The following is a 14,687-nucleotide window of genomic DNA, read 5'->3' as shown; positions in this document are numbered from 1 at the left end:
GCCGCCGGGCTTCCACTGTGCGGGGAGAGCTGGGCACCGCTGGTAACAGCGGGCGCTCGGCATCTCCCTGCGGCGCCGGCACACATCGGGTGAGGCGAGCCGGAAGAGGCGGAACTGCATTCCGTCTCCATGTAGAACTGACGGAACGCAGTTCCGCCCCATTCCGACTCACTTTAACGCCTATATATATATATATATATATATACGGTGTAGAGATGCCCGGCACTCCCAGTATAGTATGACAAATCCGGGTGCCCTCCGCAGTCAACAATAATGCAGAAAAGGAAAAAGAAGCAGCGGCACTCCGTCGGTGTAAGAAATCAAATGTGTATTCAAATCAAACACATAACAGTGGTCACATAGAGAACCAACGTTTCGGGGTCACGCCTTGACAAAGGGGTCTCAGGACCCCGAAACTTTGGTTCTCTATGTGACCATTGTTATGTGTTTGATTTGAATACACATTTGATTTCTTACACCGACGGAGTGCCGCTGCTTCTTTTTCCTTTTATATATATATATATATATATATATATATATACATATTTTATTCATTATCTATTAGGGCCGGGAGGGTTAGTGATAACTCACTACCATCTTTGTAATTATTATCCAAAATAAGAAGTCTTGCGGGGAGCAAAGAGTTTGAAGAACATTAAAGTGGAGACAGTGTCGGACTGGAGCATGAAGGGCCCACCGGGGGTATGCAGTGGTAGGGGCCCATGATTAGAGGTGGGGCCAGCCTCCAAATGGGGTGTGGCCAGCCACCACAGAGGTTTGGCTAACCATTATAGAGTACCTGGTCTGGACTCCTTGATAATTTATATAGTAATTAATGTTAGTGCATGCATGATAATGTGCCAGATTAATGACAGCAATGTACTGTAGAGAATACATCATAATCCTGTGCAGTATAAGGTAACATATGTATAATATATCATTCAAGTACACAGTCTAGAACCTGATCCCTAGACGACTAGGGCCCCCCAGGCAGTGGGGCCTACCGGTGGCTTCCCCTGTACCCCTGTGGGCCAGTCCGAGCCTGAGTGGAGACAAAGGGGCATATTTTCGCGATTACACAGCTGGCATGTATGATGCAGCACACGCAGCCCGTCCCTATGATGTGTTCACCTCATAGCTGGGACACCTGAGCATCACAGTCTATTGACTATGCAATCACAATGGCCATTGCTGGGAAGGGTACCAGAGGCACCCTCTGTCAACTAAGTTTGCCATGTTTTTTCAGTTTTTTTTATATGAAATCAACCACATGGAAAACTCCCCCCCCCCCCCCCCCCCCCCTCCATCCACCACTAAAAATCCGGCATTTGCCCCTAAGCACTCTATGATGTCTTCTGACCTACATGCATACCAGCTGTGGTGCCACAATCTTGATCTCAACCTCTCTAAACTGCCTTTGATAATGATGACATTGTCTAGCAGTTGGACAGTACCAGGAATAGAAAACATACATTTACAACTTAGAATTTGGAAATGAGTGCTGTATTTCGTGCTGACTTTCAGAAAAATGACCATAGCAGTAGTTCTTACCTCCATCTGCAAATCCTGTTGCTGTGATGATAGGAACAGCAACCATAACTAGTCCACTCCCACTCCAGACATATTTCATCAAGAACTGCTCTATCATAACATACCACAAACGTTTAGACAGAATAAGATTAATTTGATCCGCTAATGCCATATAACTCTTCTGTAGCTTAGCCATTTCTACCTAAAACAATACAAAAATAAAAATGTTGAATAACAGAGAATACAACAAATCAGATATATGGACTATATTTACCAAAACAGCTATAAAAACAGTAACAAAATATTTAACATTTACACTAAATGGTTTATGGTAGTTTGTCCTTATTTACATTAAACAAAATACTTCATGATATAAATATTAACTTGCAAGCAATGGCTGGTTAGCAAAATTAAACAATTTACAATTGTAACCAATATATTTGACAATAATCATATAGCTTTAGAGGGCTTGTCAGGTTAAGCAAGGGAACATCTAAAACTAATAGGGTCCGTACATCAGCAATCAATTGGAGAAATTCTGCAATTTGCAGATAATTGTCTCAAAAAATTGGCAATGAAAGGGGTTCACCGATTGCTGATTCTGACTAAAAAGTGATCAGAATCTGTAAATCAGATTGTCCAATTTTGGGGGGATTTCACAGACAAATCAGGGCTGTAGATTGCTAGCATATGGTAACAATAAACCAATTTGCAGACCATTACTAGTATTTTACTATTAAAATAGGCACTTTCATGATTTGCAATCTGATCTTTGGTTAAAATGATCTGTGAATCACTGTAAAATATCTGCAATGTATGGGCGCATATTGGTGGATTGGTGAATCGTTAAATCAAGGAAAAAAAGTGCAGAATTGGTCATCTTTTTTTGTGATTCTGATGTATGAGACCCATTGCACATTTTAAAGTGATTGTGTAGTAGTGATGTCAGCAGATACCCAATATTAATTACCAGAGGGTCCATTTTTTCTTGCAGCCTCAGGAGCGGTAAGGTAAAGTCTGCTTAAACATGCACCTCTGGTTATTAATGCATGGGGAAACACACATTCCGCATTTTACTTGGAATCAGTGGGTTACCATGCATTGCCAAAGGTTTTACTGCTAAATAATTGAATAGCTCCAGCCATTAAACCCAGAGCTTTCCAAATGTGGTAAAACTTGTGCCTAGTTGATTATGCTGCTCTGTCTTACATTTTCTTGAATGTCAAAATAGTTTGGATTATAGAGTACACAGTTATATTCCTGTCTGATAACCAAGATATCTGTTTTGCGCTGAGCATACATATATTATAAAAGGATGTGAAGAAACCTGAACACAAAATAAAAATATATTTACTTTACCATATAGTATTATTATGCTGGGACAGATCATATATCAGCATAAATACACATGCTGATGTACAGTTGGAAGTAAACCTAGCTTGTATTACTTAAAAGTACAGAAGAAAATAGGATAATTTCTCATACAGACGCCCATTTATCAATAAATATTTGTGGCTTCTTTCCCCACAACACCTGTTTTTGGGGGTGACTGCAAATATTTACTATCACTCCAAAGTACTAAGGACTCAGAGGGACTGCAGCTAACACCATCTGTAGATGGCATTAGCCTGTTGTAGCCTATAAACTACAAATCGCAAGATTAGCTGGCAGACTGTTCCTCCGGAACCTTCCCATACAATGGCTGTGCCGCATGCGTGGTCAGCAGGACCGCATATGCGCAGGAGTCCTGGCATTGAAGTCTGCACATTTTATTATTATTATTATCCTTTATTTATATGGCACCACAAAGGTTCCGCAGCGCCCAATTACAGAGTACATATGCACATAATCAAAACAGGAAAACAGTGACTTACAGTTGAAGACAATTTAGGCCAAGTACATTGTAACTAAGCATAACTACACCAGTAATGACAGAGATAGGTTCCAGGTGGCCAAAAAACTGCGTGATTTGGGCAGTTGAGGATTATTAAAGTAAGAAAAGGATAAGCACATGAGGGAAGAGGGCCCTACTCGTGAGAGCTTACATTCTAAGGGGAGGGGTAAACAGACAGGGGTGACACAGATGGGGTACATAGAGAGCGTGGAACAGAGGGTTAGGATGAGATTTGGCTGGGTTTGGTAAAGAAATGGGTCTTAAGAACCCGTTTGAAGTTTTGTAGAGAGGTGGAGAGTCTGAGGGGGAGAGGTAAAGAATTCCAGAGGAAGGGAGCAGCACGTGAAAAATCTTGGAGATAGGAGTGGGAGGAAGTAATCAGAAGAGAGGAGAGTCGGCGTGCATTAGCAGAGCGAAGAGGACGGGTGGGAGTGTAAAGGGAGATAAGGTCAGCGATGTAAATGGGAGAGGAGTGGGTGAGTGCTTTGTAAGTGAGTGTGAGAAGTTTGAATTAGATTCTGAAAGGGAAGGGGAGCCAGTGGAGGCCCTGTAGGAGAGGGGAGGTGGACATAGTGTTTGGTGAGGAAGATAAGCCGGGCAGCAGCATTGAGGATAGATTGGAGTGGAGAGAGGTAATTGTCAGGGAGACCAGTTAGGAGATTACAGTAGTCCAGTCTGGAAGTAATCAGTGAGTGAATAATGATCTTAGTGGCATCCTGGGTGAGAAAAAGTCTGATCCTGGAAATGTTTTTGAGATGAAAATGACAGGTTTGTGAGAGGTGCTGAATGTGTGGTTTGAAGGAGAGGGAGGAGTCAAGGATTACACCAAGACAGCGAGGTTGACAGGAGGAAGGCGGAACCGGGCATCAACTCACCATTTTCTGGGCGTGGAGATCCAAATGCAGGCGTGTCGAGGCGTTCGGAGGGCGGATGTCTGACGTCAATTCCGGTACCTGCAACGCTGGATTGATCGCACATCGCTGTCATCGCTGGGCTGAAAAGCGCTCAGTGCATACACACTGAGTGCTTTTCCCCGCTGCCCAGCGATGTCAGCGGGGGTGAGCGGCTTTCCATAGCAGTAGATGAACGGCGGCTGCCAGCGATGAAGCGGGAGCACGCATCAGCGCTCACCGCTCATCTCTTGTCCATACACACTCAAAATCACCCAGTATGTATGGGCCTTTATTCTACACAAACAAATTTTTGCATAGCAGGGCTGCACAAGCAATCACAGCCTTGCTATGCAAAAATACACTCCCCCATAGACGGCGTCTAGTTAATCGCACGGGCTGCAAAAAGTCGCAGCGTGTGATCAACTCGGAATGACCCCCTTACTGAGCATGCACACAGCAAATTCATGCAAGATATGCTACGCAAACTGGTATACATTCAATCTGCATTATCCCAGTGGTCACTTTCATTTACTTCTGTGTAAATTCATTACTAATCATGAATTATTTATAACATGGTATGCACTCTGAAAGAAGTAAGATAGCTGTAGCCTTTTCACTTAATATATTTAATTTACCTTAATGCTATACAATATCAAGATATAAATTCATTATTAATATATTACTTAAGAGTTAGTTGTTTGTTAAGCAATTATTTAAATGGTGGGAATATTTTTGCTAGGATATTAAGAAGAGTGGGCATGAGACTGGGTAAAAACCGGAACGATCCGTACCCGGCTGCCTTATACTGAGCGGACGCGCACTGTATGTTGTCAGTGTATGCTGCCTTATACTGAGCGGACGTGCACTGTATGCTGTCAGTGTATGCTGCCTTATACTGAGCGGACGTGCGCTGTTTGCTGCCTTGCGCTAGGTGTAAGGAGTAAGGACGTTTTAAATTTCGCGAGGAAACTGAAGGGGGATGGGGACACCAGCATCACAATAGCAGCATCTTCCCAGGGCCTCTCACATTTCACCCATTGATCCTCCTGTTGGCTGCCTTACCTTATGACCTCTGTAGAACGCAATTTCTTCCACATTAGCTATAATTCTGGAATGCACATACCGCAGGTAGCCCTTCCTGTGGGCTTCTTCTGCCACCAGCTTGCCAAATTTGGGCGAGCATGCTTTCAGCACTGTAGCTGTTGCATACACCACTAGCCCGGCTAGCAGCGTAGGCCCCAGGGGATTAGCTCCTCTTGATCTAGCAGTCTGGATGAGAGTGTAAGACGTCAGCACCACATCCAATATGGGCTTGGTGAGGTTGGAATACAAATGTGCTATGGACTGTGAGAACATCATGATGTCCTCAGTAAGGGACTGATCGGGGTTGGCAAGTCTTCCGTCCATATTAATGACTTTATAATAGGTCTGGTCCGCAAAATAGGTCTCGTATGCATGGTCCACCAAGCGGGTGCGCAGAGCCAGCGCCAGTTTGCATTCCAAGTAGCGGATGGCACTATTTACAAAAGTGGCCGGGATGGCGATGAGAAGCCATTTCATAAGCTGGATCAAGAAGCTCCTCGGTTTCTTCTCCACAATGCTTTTTACTATCTTCCCATCCAGTCCCGCAACGTAAACCGATAGGAACGTCCTGGAGATTAGAGCCAGTGAGTGCACTGACAAAAGCCCCAGCTCCTTGCTCACTAATTTGGGGAAGAGGATTTTGCCGAGCACCAGCAGCTGTCGGTAGAATTCCGCATTGATGGCCGGGGAGGAGGGAGTGTGGCAGCCGCTGCCCCCGGTGCTGTGCGGGCGCCGGCACGGGCTGCTGTCCTTCCTCCGGAGCTGCCTGCAGATGATGGGGTATAGGGTCTTCGCTCCGTAGGCTGCAGCTAAAAGGAAAGCGGCTCTTTTCAGAGCAGTCTCCTTGCTCCATCTCACCCGTTCTGCTGCCTGCAGCATATGTGACATCTTCCCCAGCCCTTATCTAACACAATACAAATAATTCCTCTCTCGACCCCCACTCAGCTCACAGTCGTTGTGCTAGTAACACACTGGGGCTGCATCATTTGGACCGATGCAGAAATCTATTTGGAATAAAGCTGTGAAGCTGTTTGCATTATGACAGGTCCACAAGAATGGAGACATCTGTCTTGTATCGAGTATCTCGATACATGCAGCACTAATGATATTGCTAGTCCCGCCCCTGCCAATGCCTCACTGGGTGCAGAGGGATAAAGCTTCATGCTGTCTGTCACTAGTGCCAGAGATGTACTGTACCACACTGCCTTCCAGTCTATGCTAGGTACTAATGCTCTATGTAACTTCTGCAGATGAAGACATAGGGAATACTTGTAATTTCCTTTTTATCTAGATATGAACATTATTTATTTATTTATTTATTATTTATTACCAGTTATTTATATAGCGCACACATATTCCGCAGCGCTGTACAGAGAATATTTGCCCATTCACATCAGTCCCTGCTCCAGTGGAGCTTACAATCTATCAGGGCCGGTGCTAGGGTGTTCGGCGCCCTCCTGCAAACTATCATTTTTGCGCCTTTCTACAAATACAAATGTGACCGATCTCATCCTCAGAGCTATAACTAGACATTTTGGTGTGTCCCCCCCCCCCCCTCAAGATCCATAAATATAGAGTCATAAAAAAAATAAGAATTTACTCACCGGTAATTCTATTTCTCGTAGTCCGTAGTGGATGCTGGGAACTCCGAAAGGACCATGGGGAATAGCGGCTCCGCAGGAGTCTGGGCACAACTAAAAGAAAGCTTTTAGACTACCTGGTGTGCACTGGCTCCTCCCACTATGACCCTCCTCCAAGCCTCAGTTAGGATACTGTGCCCGGAAGAGCTGACACAATAAGGAAGGATTTTGAATCCCGGGTAAGACTCATACCAGCCACACCAATCACACCGTATAACTCGTGATACCATATCCAGTTAACAGTATGAAATTTAACTGAGCCTCTCAACAGATGGCTCATAACAATAACCCTTTGTGAACAACAACTATGTACAAGTATTGCAGACAATCCGCACTTGGGACGGGCGCCCAGCATCCACTACGGACTACGAGAAATAGAATTACCGGTGAGTAAATTCTTATTTTCTCTGACGTCCTAGTGGATGCTGGGAACTCCGAAAGGACCATGGGGATTATACCAAAGCTCCCAAACGGGCGGGAGAGTGCGGATGACTCTGCAGCACCGAATGAGAGAACTCAAGGTCCTCCTCAGCCAGGGTATCAAATTTGTAGAATTTTGCAAACGTGTTTGCCCCTGACCAAGTAGCAGCTCGGCAAAGTTGTAAAGCCGAGACCCCTCGGGCAGCCGCCCAAGATGAGCCCACCTTCCTTGTAGAATGGGCTTTTACTGATTTAGGATGCGGCAGTCCAGCCGCAGAATGCGCCAGCTGAATTGTGCTACAAATCCAGCGAGCAATAGTCTGCTTAGAAGCAGGAGCACCCAGTTTGTTGGGTGCATACAGGATAAATAGCGAGTCAGTTTTCCTGACTCCAGCCGTCCTGGAAACATAAATTTTCAAGGCCAGTAACTTGGAATCCTCCAAATCGCTAGTAGCCGCAGGCACTACAATAGGTTGGTTCAAGTGAAAAGCAGATACCACCTTAGGGAGAAACTGGGTATGGGTCCTCAATTCTGCCCTATCCATATGGAAAATCAGATAAGGACTTTTAAATGACAAAGCCGCCAATTCTGATACACGCCTGGCCGAAGCCAAGGCCAATAACATGACCACTTTCCACGTGAGATATTTTAGATCCACGGTCTTTAGTGGTTCAAACCAATGTGATTTTAGGAAATTCAACACCACGTTGAGATCCCAGGGTGCCACTGGAGGCACAAAGGGGGGCTGAATATGCAGCACTCCTTTTACAAATGTCTGAACTTCAGGTAGTGAAGCTAGTTCTTTTTGGGAAAAAAAAAATCGACAGAGCCGATATCTGTATAATGGAGCCTAATTTTAGGCCCATAGTCACTCCTGCCTGTAGGAAGTGCAGAAATCGACCCAGCTGAAATTCCTCTGTTGGGGCCTTATTGGCCTCACACCAAGCAACATATTTCCGCCATATGCGGTGATAATGTTTTACCGTTACATCTTTCCTGGCTTTAATCAGCGTAGGAATGACATCCTCCGGAATGCCCTTTTCCTTTAGAATCCGGCGTTCAACCGCCATGCCGTCAAACGCAGCCGCGGTAAGTATTGGAACAGACAGGGCCCCTGCTGCAACAGGTCCTGTCTGAGCGGCAGAGGCCATGGGTCCTCTGAGATCATCTCTTGAAGTTCCGGGTACCAAGCTCTTCTTGGCCAATCCGGAACTACGAGTATTGTCCTTACTCCTCGTTTTCTTATTATTCTCAGTACCTTTGGTATGAGAGGCAGAGGAGGGAACACATAAACTGACTGGTACACCCACGGTGTCACTAAAGCGTCCACCGCTATCGCCTGAGGGTCCCTTGACCTGGCGCAATATCTCTCCAGTTTTTTGTTTAGGCGGGACGCCATCATGTCCACTTGTGGCCGTTCCCAACGATTTACAATCAGTGTGAAGACTTCTGGATGAAGTCCCCACTCTCCCGGGTGGAGGTCGTGCCTGCTGAGGAAGTCTGCTTCCCAGTTGTCCACTCCCGGAATGAACACTGCTGACAGTGCTAGCACGTGATTTTCCGCCCATCGGAGAATCCTTGTGGCTTCTGCCATTGCCGTCCTGCTTCTTGTGCCGCCCTGTCGGTTTACATGGGCGACCGCCGTGATGTTGTCTGACTGGATCAGTACCGGCTGGTGTAGAAGCAGGGGTTTTGCCTGACTTAGGGCATTGTAAATGGCCCTTAGTTCTAGAATATTTATGTGCAAGGAAGTCTCCTGACTCGACCATAGTCCTTGGAAGTTTCTTCCCTGTGTGACTGCCCCCCAGCCTCGAAGGCTGGCATCCGTGGTCACCAGGACCCAGTCCTGTATGCCGAATCTGCGGCCCTCTAGGAGATGAGCACTCTGCAGCCACCACAGCAGAGACACCCTGGTTCTTGGAGACAGGGTTATTAGCCGATGCATCTGAAGATGCGATCCGGACCATTGGTCCAACAGGTCCCACTGAAAGATTCTGGCATGGAACCTGCCGAAAGGAATTGCTTCGTAAGAAGCCACCATCTTTCCCAGGACTCGCGTGCAGTGATGCACCGACACCTGTTTTGGTTTCAGGAGGTCTCTGACTAGAGATGACAGCTCCTGGGCTTTCTCCTCCGGGAGAAACACTTTTTTCTGGACTGTGTCCAAAATCATTCCCAGGAACAGTAGACGTGTCGTCGGAACCAGCTGTGACTTTGGAATATTCAGAATCCAATCGTGCTGGTGTAGCACCTCCTGAGATAGTGCTACTCCTACCAACAACTGCTCCCTGGATCTCGCCTTTATTAGGAGATCGTCCAAGTACGGGATAATTAAAACTCCCTTTTTTTTCGAAGGAGTATCATCATTTCCGCCATTACCTTGGTAAACACCCTCGGTGCCGTGGACAGTCCAAACGGCAGCGTCTGGAATTGGTAATGGCAATTTTGTACCGCAAATCTGAGGTACTCCTGGTGAGGATGATAAATGGGGACATGCAGGTAAGCATCCTTGATGTCCAGGGATACCATGTAATCCCCCTCGTCCAGGCTTGCAATAACCGCCCTGAGCGATTCCATCTTGAACTTGAACTTTTTTATGTATGTGTTCAAGGATTTCAAATTTAAAATGGGTCTCACCGAACCGTCCGGTATCGGTACCACAAACAGTGTGGAATAGTAACCCCGTCCTTGTTGAAGTAGGGGCACCTTGACTATCACCTGCTGGGAATACAGCTTGTGAATTGCCTCTAGCACAGCCTCCCTGCCTGAGGGAGTCGTTGGCAAGGCAGATTTGAGGAAACGGCGGGGGGGAGACGCCTCGAATTCCAGTTTGTACCCCTGAGATACTACTTGCAAGATCCAGGGATCCACCTGTGAGCGAGCCCACTGATCGCTGAAATTTTTGAGGCGGCCCCCCACCGTACCTGGCTCCGCCTGTGGAGCCCCACCGTCATGCGGCGGACTTGGAAGAAGCGGGGGAGGACTTTTGCTCCTGGGAACCTGCTGTTTGTTGCAGCCTTTTTCCCCTACCTCTGCCTCTGGACAGAAAGGACCCGCCTTTTCCTCGCCTGTTTCTCTGGGTCCGAAAGGACTGTACTTGATAAAACGGCGCTTTTTTAGGCTGTGAGGGAACCTGGGGTAAAAATGCTGATTTCCCAGCTGTCGCTGTGGAAACTAGGTCTGAGAGACCATCCCCGAATAACTCCTCACCCTTATAAGGCAAAACTTCCATGTGCCTTTTGGAATCTGCATCCCCTGTCCACTGCCGAGTCCATAAGCCTCTCCTAGCAGAAATGGACAATGCACTTATTTTAGATGCCAGCCGGCAGATCTCCCTCTGTGCATCTCTCATGTATAAGACTGAGTCTTTTATATGCTCTATGGTTAGGAGAATAGTGTCCCTGTCTAGGGTGTCAATATTTTCTGACAGGGAATCTGACCATGCAGCGGCAGCACTGCACATCCATGCTGACGCAATAGCTGGTCTAAGTATAATGCCTGAGTGTGTATATACAGACTTCAGGATCGCCTCCTGCTTTCTATCCGCAGGCTCCTTTAGGGCAGCCGTATCCGGAGACGGAAGTGCCACCCTTTTAGACAAACGTGTGAGCGCTTTATCCACCCTAGGAGGTGTTTCCCAACGTGCCCTATCCTCTGGCGGGAAAGGGAACGCCATTAGTAATTTTTTAGGGATTACCAATCTTTTATCGGGGAAAGCCCACGCTTCTTCACACACTTCATTTAATTCTTCAGATGGGGGAAAAACTACGGGTAGTTTTTTCTCCCCAAACATAATACCCTTTTCAGTGGTACCTGGGTTTATATCCAAAATGTGTAATACCTCCTTCATTGCCTCAATCATGCAACGAATGGCCCTAGTGGACATTAGATTTGACTCATCGTCGTCGACACTGGTATCAGTATCCGTGTCGACATCTGCGTCTGCCATCTGAGGTAGCGGGCGTTTTAGAGCCCCTGATGGCCTTTGAGACACCTGGGCAGGCACGAGCTGAGAAGCCGGCTGTCCCGCATTTGGCATGTCGTCAAATTTTTTGTGTAAGGAGTCGACACTTGCACGTAATTCCTTCCATAAAACCATCCACTCAGGTGTCTGCCCCGCAGGGGGTGACATCACTTCTATGGGCATCTGCTCCGCCTCCACATAATTTTCCTCATCAAACATGTCGACACAGCCGTACCGACACACCGCACACACACCGGGAATGCTCTAATAGAGGACAGGACCCCACAGAAGCCCTTTGGGGAGACAGAGAGAGAGTATGCCAGCACACACCAGAGCGCTATATAATGCAGGGACTAACTGAATTATGTCCCCTATAGCTGCTATAATATTTACTGCGCCTAAATTTAGTGCCCCCCCCCTCTCTTTTTTACCCTTTTCTGTAGTGTAGACTGCAGGGGAGAGCCAGGGAGCTTCCTTCCAGCGGAACTGTGAGGGAGAAATGGCGCCAGTGTGCTGAGAGAGATAGCTCCGCCCCTTTTTCGCGGACTTTTCTCCCGCTTTTTTAAGGATTCTGGCAGGGGTAATTATCACATATATAGCCTCTGGGGCTATATATGGTGATTGTTTTGCCAGTCAAGGTGTTTTTATTGCTGCTCAGGGCACCCCCCCCCCAGCGCCCTGCACCCTCAGTGACCAGAGTGTGAAGTGTGTATGAGGAGCAATGGCGCACAGCTGCAGTGCTGTGCGCTACCTTGGTGAAGACAGAAGTCTTCATGCCGCCGATTTTCCGGACTTCTTCTTGCTTCTGGCTCTGTAAGGGGGACGGCGGCGCGGCTCCGGGACCGAACACCAAGGCCAGTTCCATGCGGTCGATCCCTCTGGAGCTAATGGTGTCCAGTAGCCTAAGAAGCCCAAGCTAGCTGCAAGCAGGTAGGTTCGCTTCTTCTCCCCTTAGTCCCTCGTTGCAGTGAGCCTGTTGCCAGCAGGTCTCACTGTAAAATAAAAAACCTAAATTATACTTTCTTTCTAAGAGCTCAGGAGAGCCCCTAGTGTGCATCCAGCTCGGCCGGGTACAAAAATCTAACTGAGGCTTGGAGGAGGGTCATAGTGGGAGGAGCCAGTGCACACCAGGTAGTCTAAAAGCTTTCTTTTAGTTGTGCCCAGACTCCTGCGGAGCCGCTATTCCCCATGGTCCTTTCGGAGTTCCCAGCATCCACTAGGACGTCAGAGAAATTACATAAAATATAGGGGCGTAAAATAATTATGACGCACAGTAGTCTCCATCATTCAAAATTACACCACACAGTAGTACCACTTATATACACTACGCCAGGTAGTGCCCCTTATATACATTACGCCAGATACAGCCCCCTTTTACATATTGCACCAGGTAGAGCCAGTCACACATTATTCCAGGTAGAGCACCCTTTTACACTTTGCGCCAGGTAGAGCACCCTTTTACACATGCCACTTCCCCCAGCAGGGGGAAGCGCCAAAAAAATAGGGGCCACAGAATAGTACCAATTCACATTACACCGCATAGTAGTGTTCGCTAGTCACATTACACCGCACAGTAGTGTTCGCTAGTCACATTACACCTCATAGTAGTTTCCATTAGTCACATTACACCGCACAGTAGTGTTCGCTAGTCACATTACACAGCACAGTAGTGTTCGCTAGTCACATTACACCTCATAGTAGTTTCCATTAGTCACATTACACCGCACATTAGTGTTCGCTAGTCACATTACACCGCACAGTAGTGTTCGCTAGTCACATTACGCCGCACAGTAGTGTCCGTTAGTCACATTACACCGCACAGTAGTGTCCGTTACGCACATTATACTGCACAGTAGTGTCCGTTACTCACATAACACCGCACAGTAGTGTTCGCTAGTCACATTACACCTCATAGTAGTGTCCATTACACACATTACACCGCACAGTAGTGTCCGTTAGTCACATTACACCGCATAGTAGTGTCGGTAAGTCACATTATACTGCACAGTAGTGTCCGTTACGCACATTATACTGCACAGTAGTGTCCGTTACTCACATAACACAGCACAGTAGTGTTTGCTAGTCACATTACACCTCATAGTAGTGTCCATTACACACATTACACTGCACAGTAGTGTCTGTTAGTCACATTACACTGCATAGTAGTGTCGGTTAGTCACAGTATACTGCACAGTAGTGTCCGTTACGCACATTATACTGCACAGTAGTGTCTGTTACTCACATAACAACGCACAGTAGTGTTCGCTAGTCACATTACACCTCATAGTAGTGTCCATTACACACATTACACTGCACAGTAGTGTCCGTTAGTCACATTACACCGCACAGTAGTGTACGTTAGTCACATTACACCGCATAGTAGTGTCGGTTAGTCACATTATACTGCACAGTAGTGTCCGTTACGCACATTATACTGCACAGTAGTGTCCGTTACGCACATTATACTGCACAGTAGTGTCCGTTACTCACATAACACAGCACAGTAGTGTTTGCTAGTCACATTACACCTCATAGTAGTGTCCATTACACACATTACACTGCACAGTAGTGTCTGTTAGTCACATTACACAGCATAGTAGTGTCCGTTAGTCACATTACACCGCATAGTAGTGTTCACTAGTCACATTACACTGCACAGTATTGATCGCTCGTCACATTACACTGCACAGTATTGTTCGCTCGCCACATTACACCACATAGTGATGGTCATTCCGAGTTGTTCGCTCTGTAATTTTCTTCGCATTGCAGCGATTTTCTGCTAATTGCGCATGCGCAATGTTCGCACTGCGACTGCGCCAAGTAAATTTGCTATTAAGTTAGGTGTTTTACTCACGGCATTACGAGGTTTCTTCTTCGTTCTGGTGATCGTAATGTGATTGACAGGAAGTGGGTGCTTCTGGGCGGAAACTGTCCGTTTTATGGGTGTGTGTGAAAAAACACTGCCGTTTCTGGGAAAAACGCAGGAGTGTCTGAAGAAACGGGGGAGTGTCTGGGCGAACGCTGGGTGTGTTTGTGACGTCAAACCAGGAACGAAACTGACTGAACTGATCGCAGTTGCCGAGTAAGTGTGGAGCTACTCAGAAACTGCTAAGAAGTGTCTATTCGCAATTCTGCTAATCTTTCGTTCGCAATTTTACTATGCTAAGATTCACTCCCAGTAGGCGGCGGCTTAGCGTGTGCAAAGCTGCTAAAAGCAGCTTGCGAGCGAACAACTCGGAATGAGGGCCAGTATGTCCTTTAG

At 46.7% G+C, this 14,687-nt stretch overlaps 1 protein-coding gene across 1 annotated transcript in view; it reads right to left on the bottom strand.

Moving 5' to 3' along the window:
* The window catches only part of ABCD2 (ATP binding cassette subfamily D member 2), a 197,581-nt gene extending 191,082 nt beyond the window's left edge, over positions 1-6,499 (bottom strand). The window contains exons 1-2 of the mRNA XM_063927090.1: positions 5,380-6,499; positions 1,552-1,732 (exon numbers count right to left, since the gene is read on the bottom strand). Of these exons, the coding sequence (XP_063783160.1) occupies positions 1,552-1,732; positions 5,380-6,288 (1,090 nt within the window). The 5' untranslated portion in view covers positions 6,289-6,499. The remainder of the gene's footprint in view (positions 1-1,551; positions 1,733-5,379) is intronic.
* Between the last annotated feature and the right edge of the window lie 8,188 nt (positions 6,500-14,687).

The sequence above is a fragment of the Pseudophryne corroboree genome, chromosome 6 (assembly GCF_028390025.1).
Source record: "Pseudophryne corroboree isolate aPseCor3 chromosome 6, aPseCor3.hap2, whole genome shotgun sequence".
Lineage (NCBI taxonomy): Eukaryota > Metazoa > Chordata > Amphibia > Anura > Myobatrachidae > Pseudophryne > Pseudophryne corroboree.
Note: the sequence above shows the minus strand (reverse complement) of the source record. Positions and strands in the feature narration are given on the sequence as shown.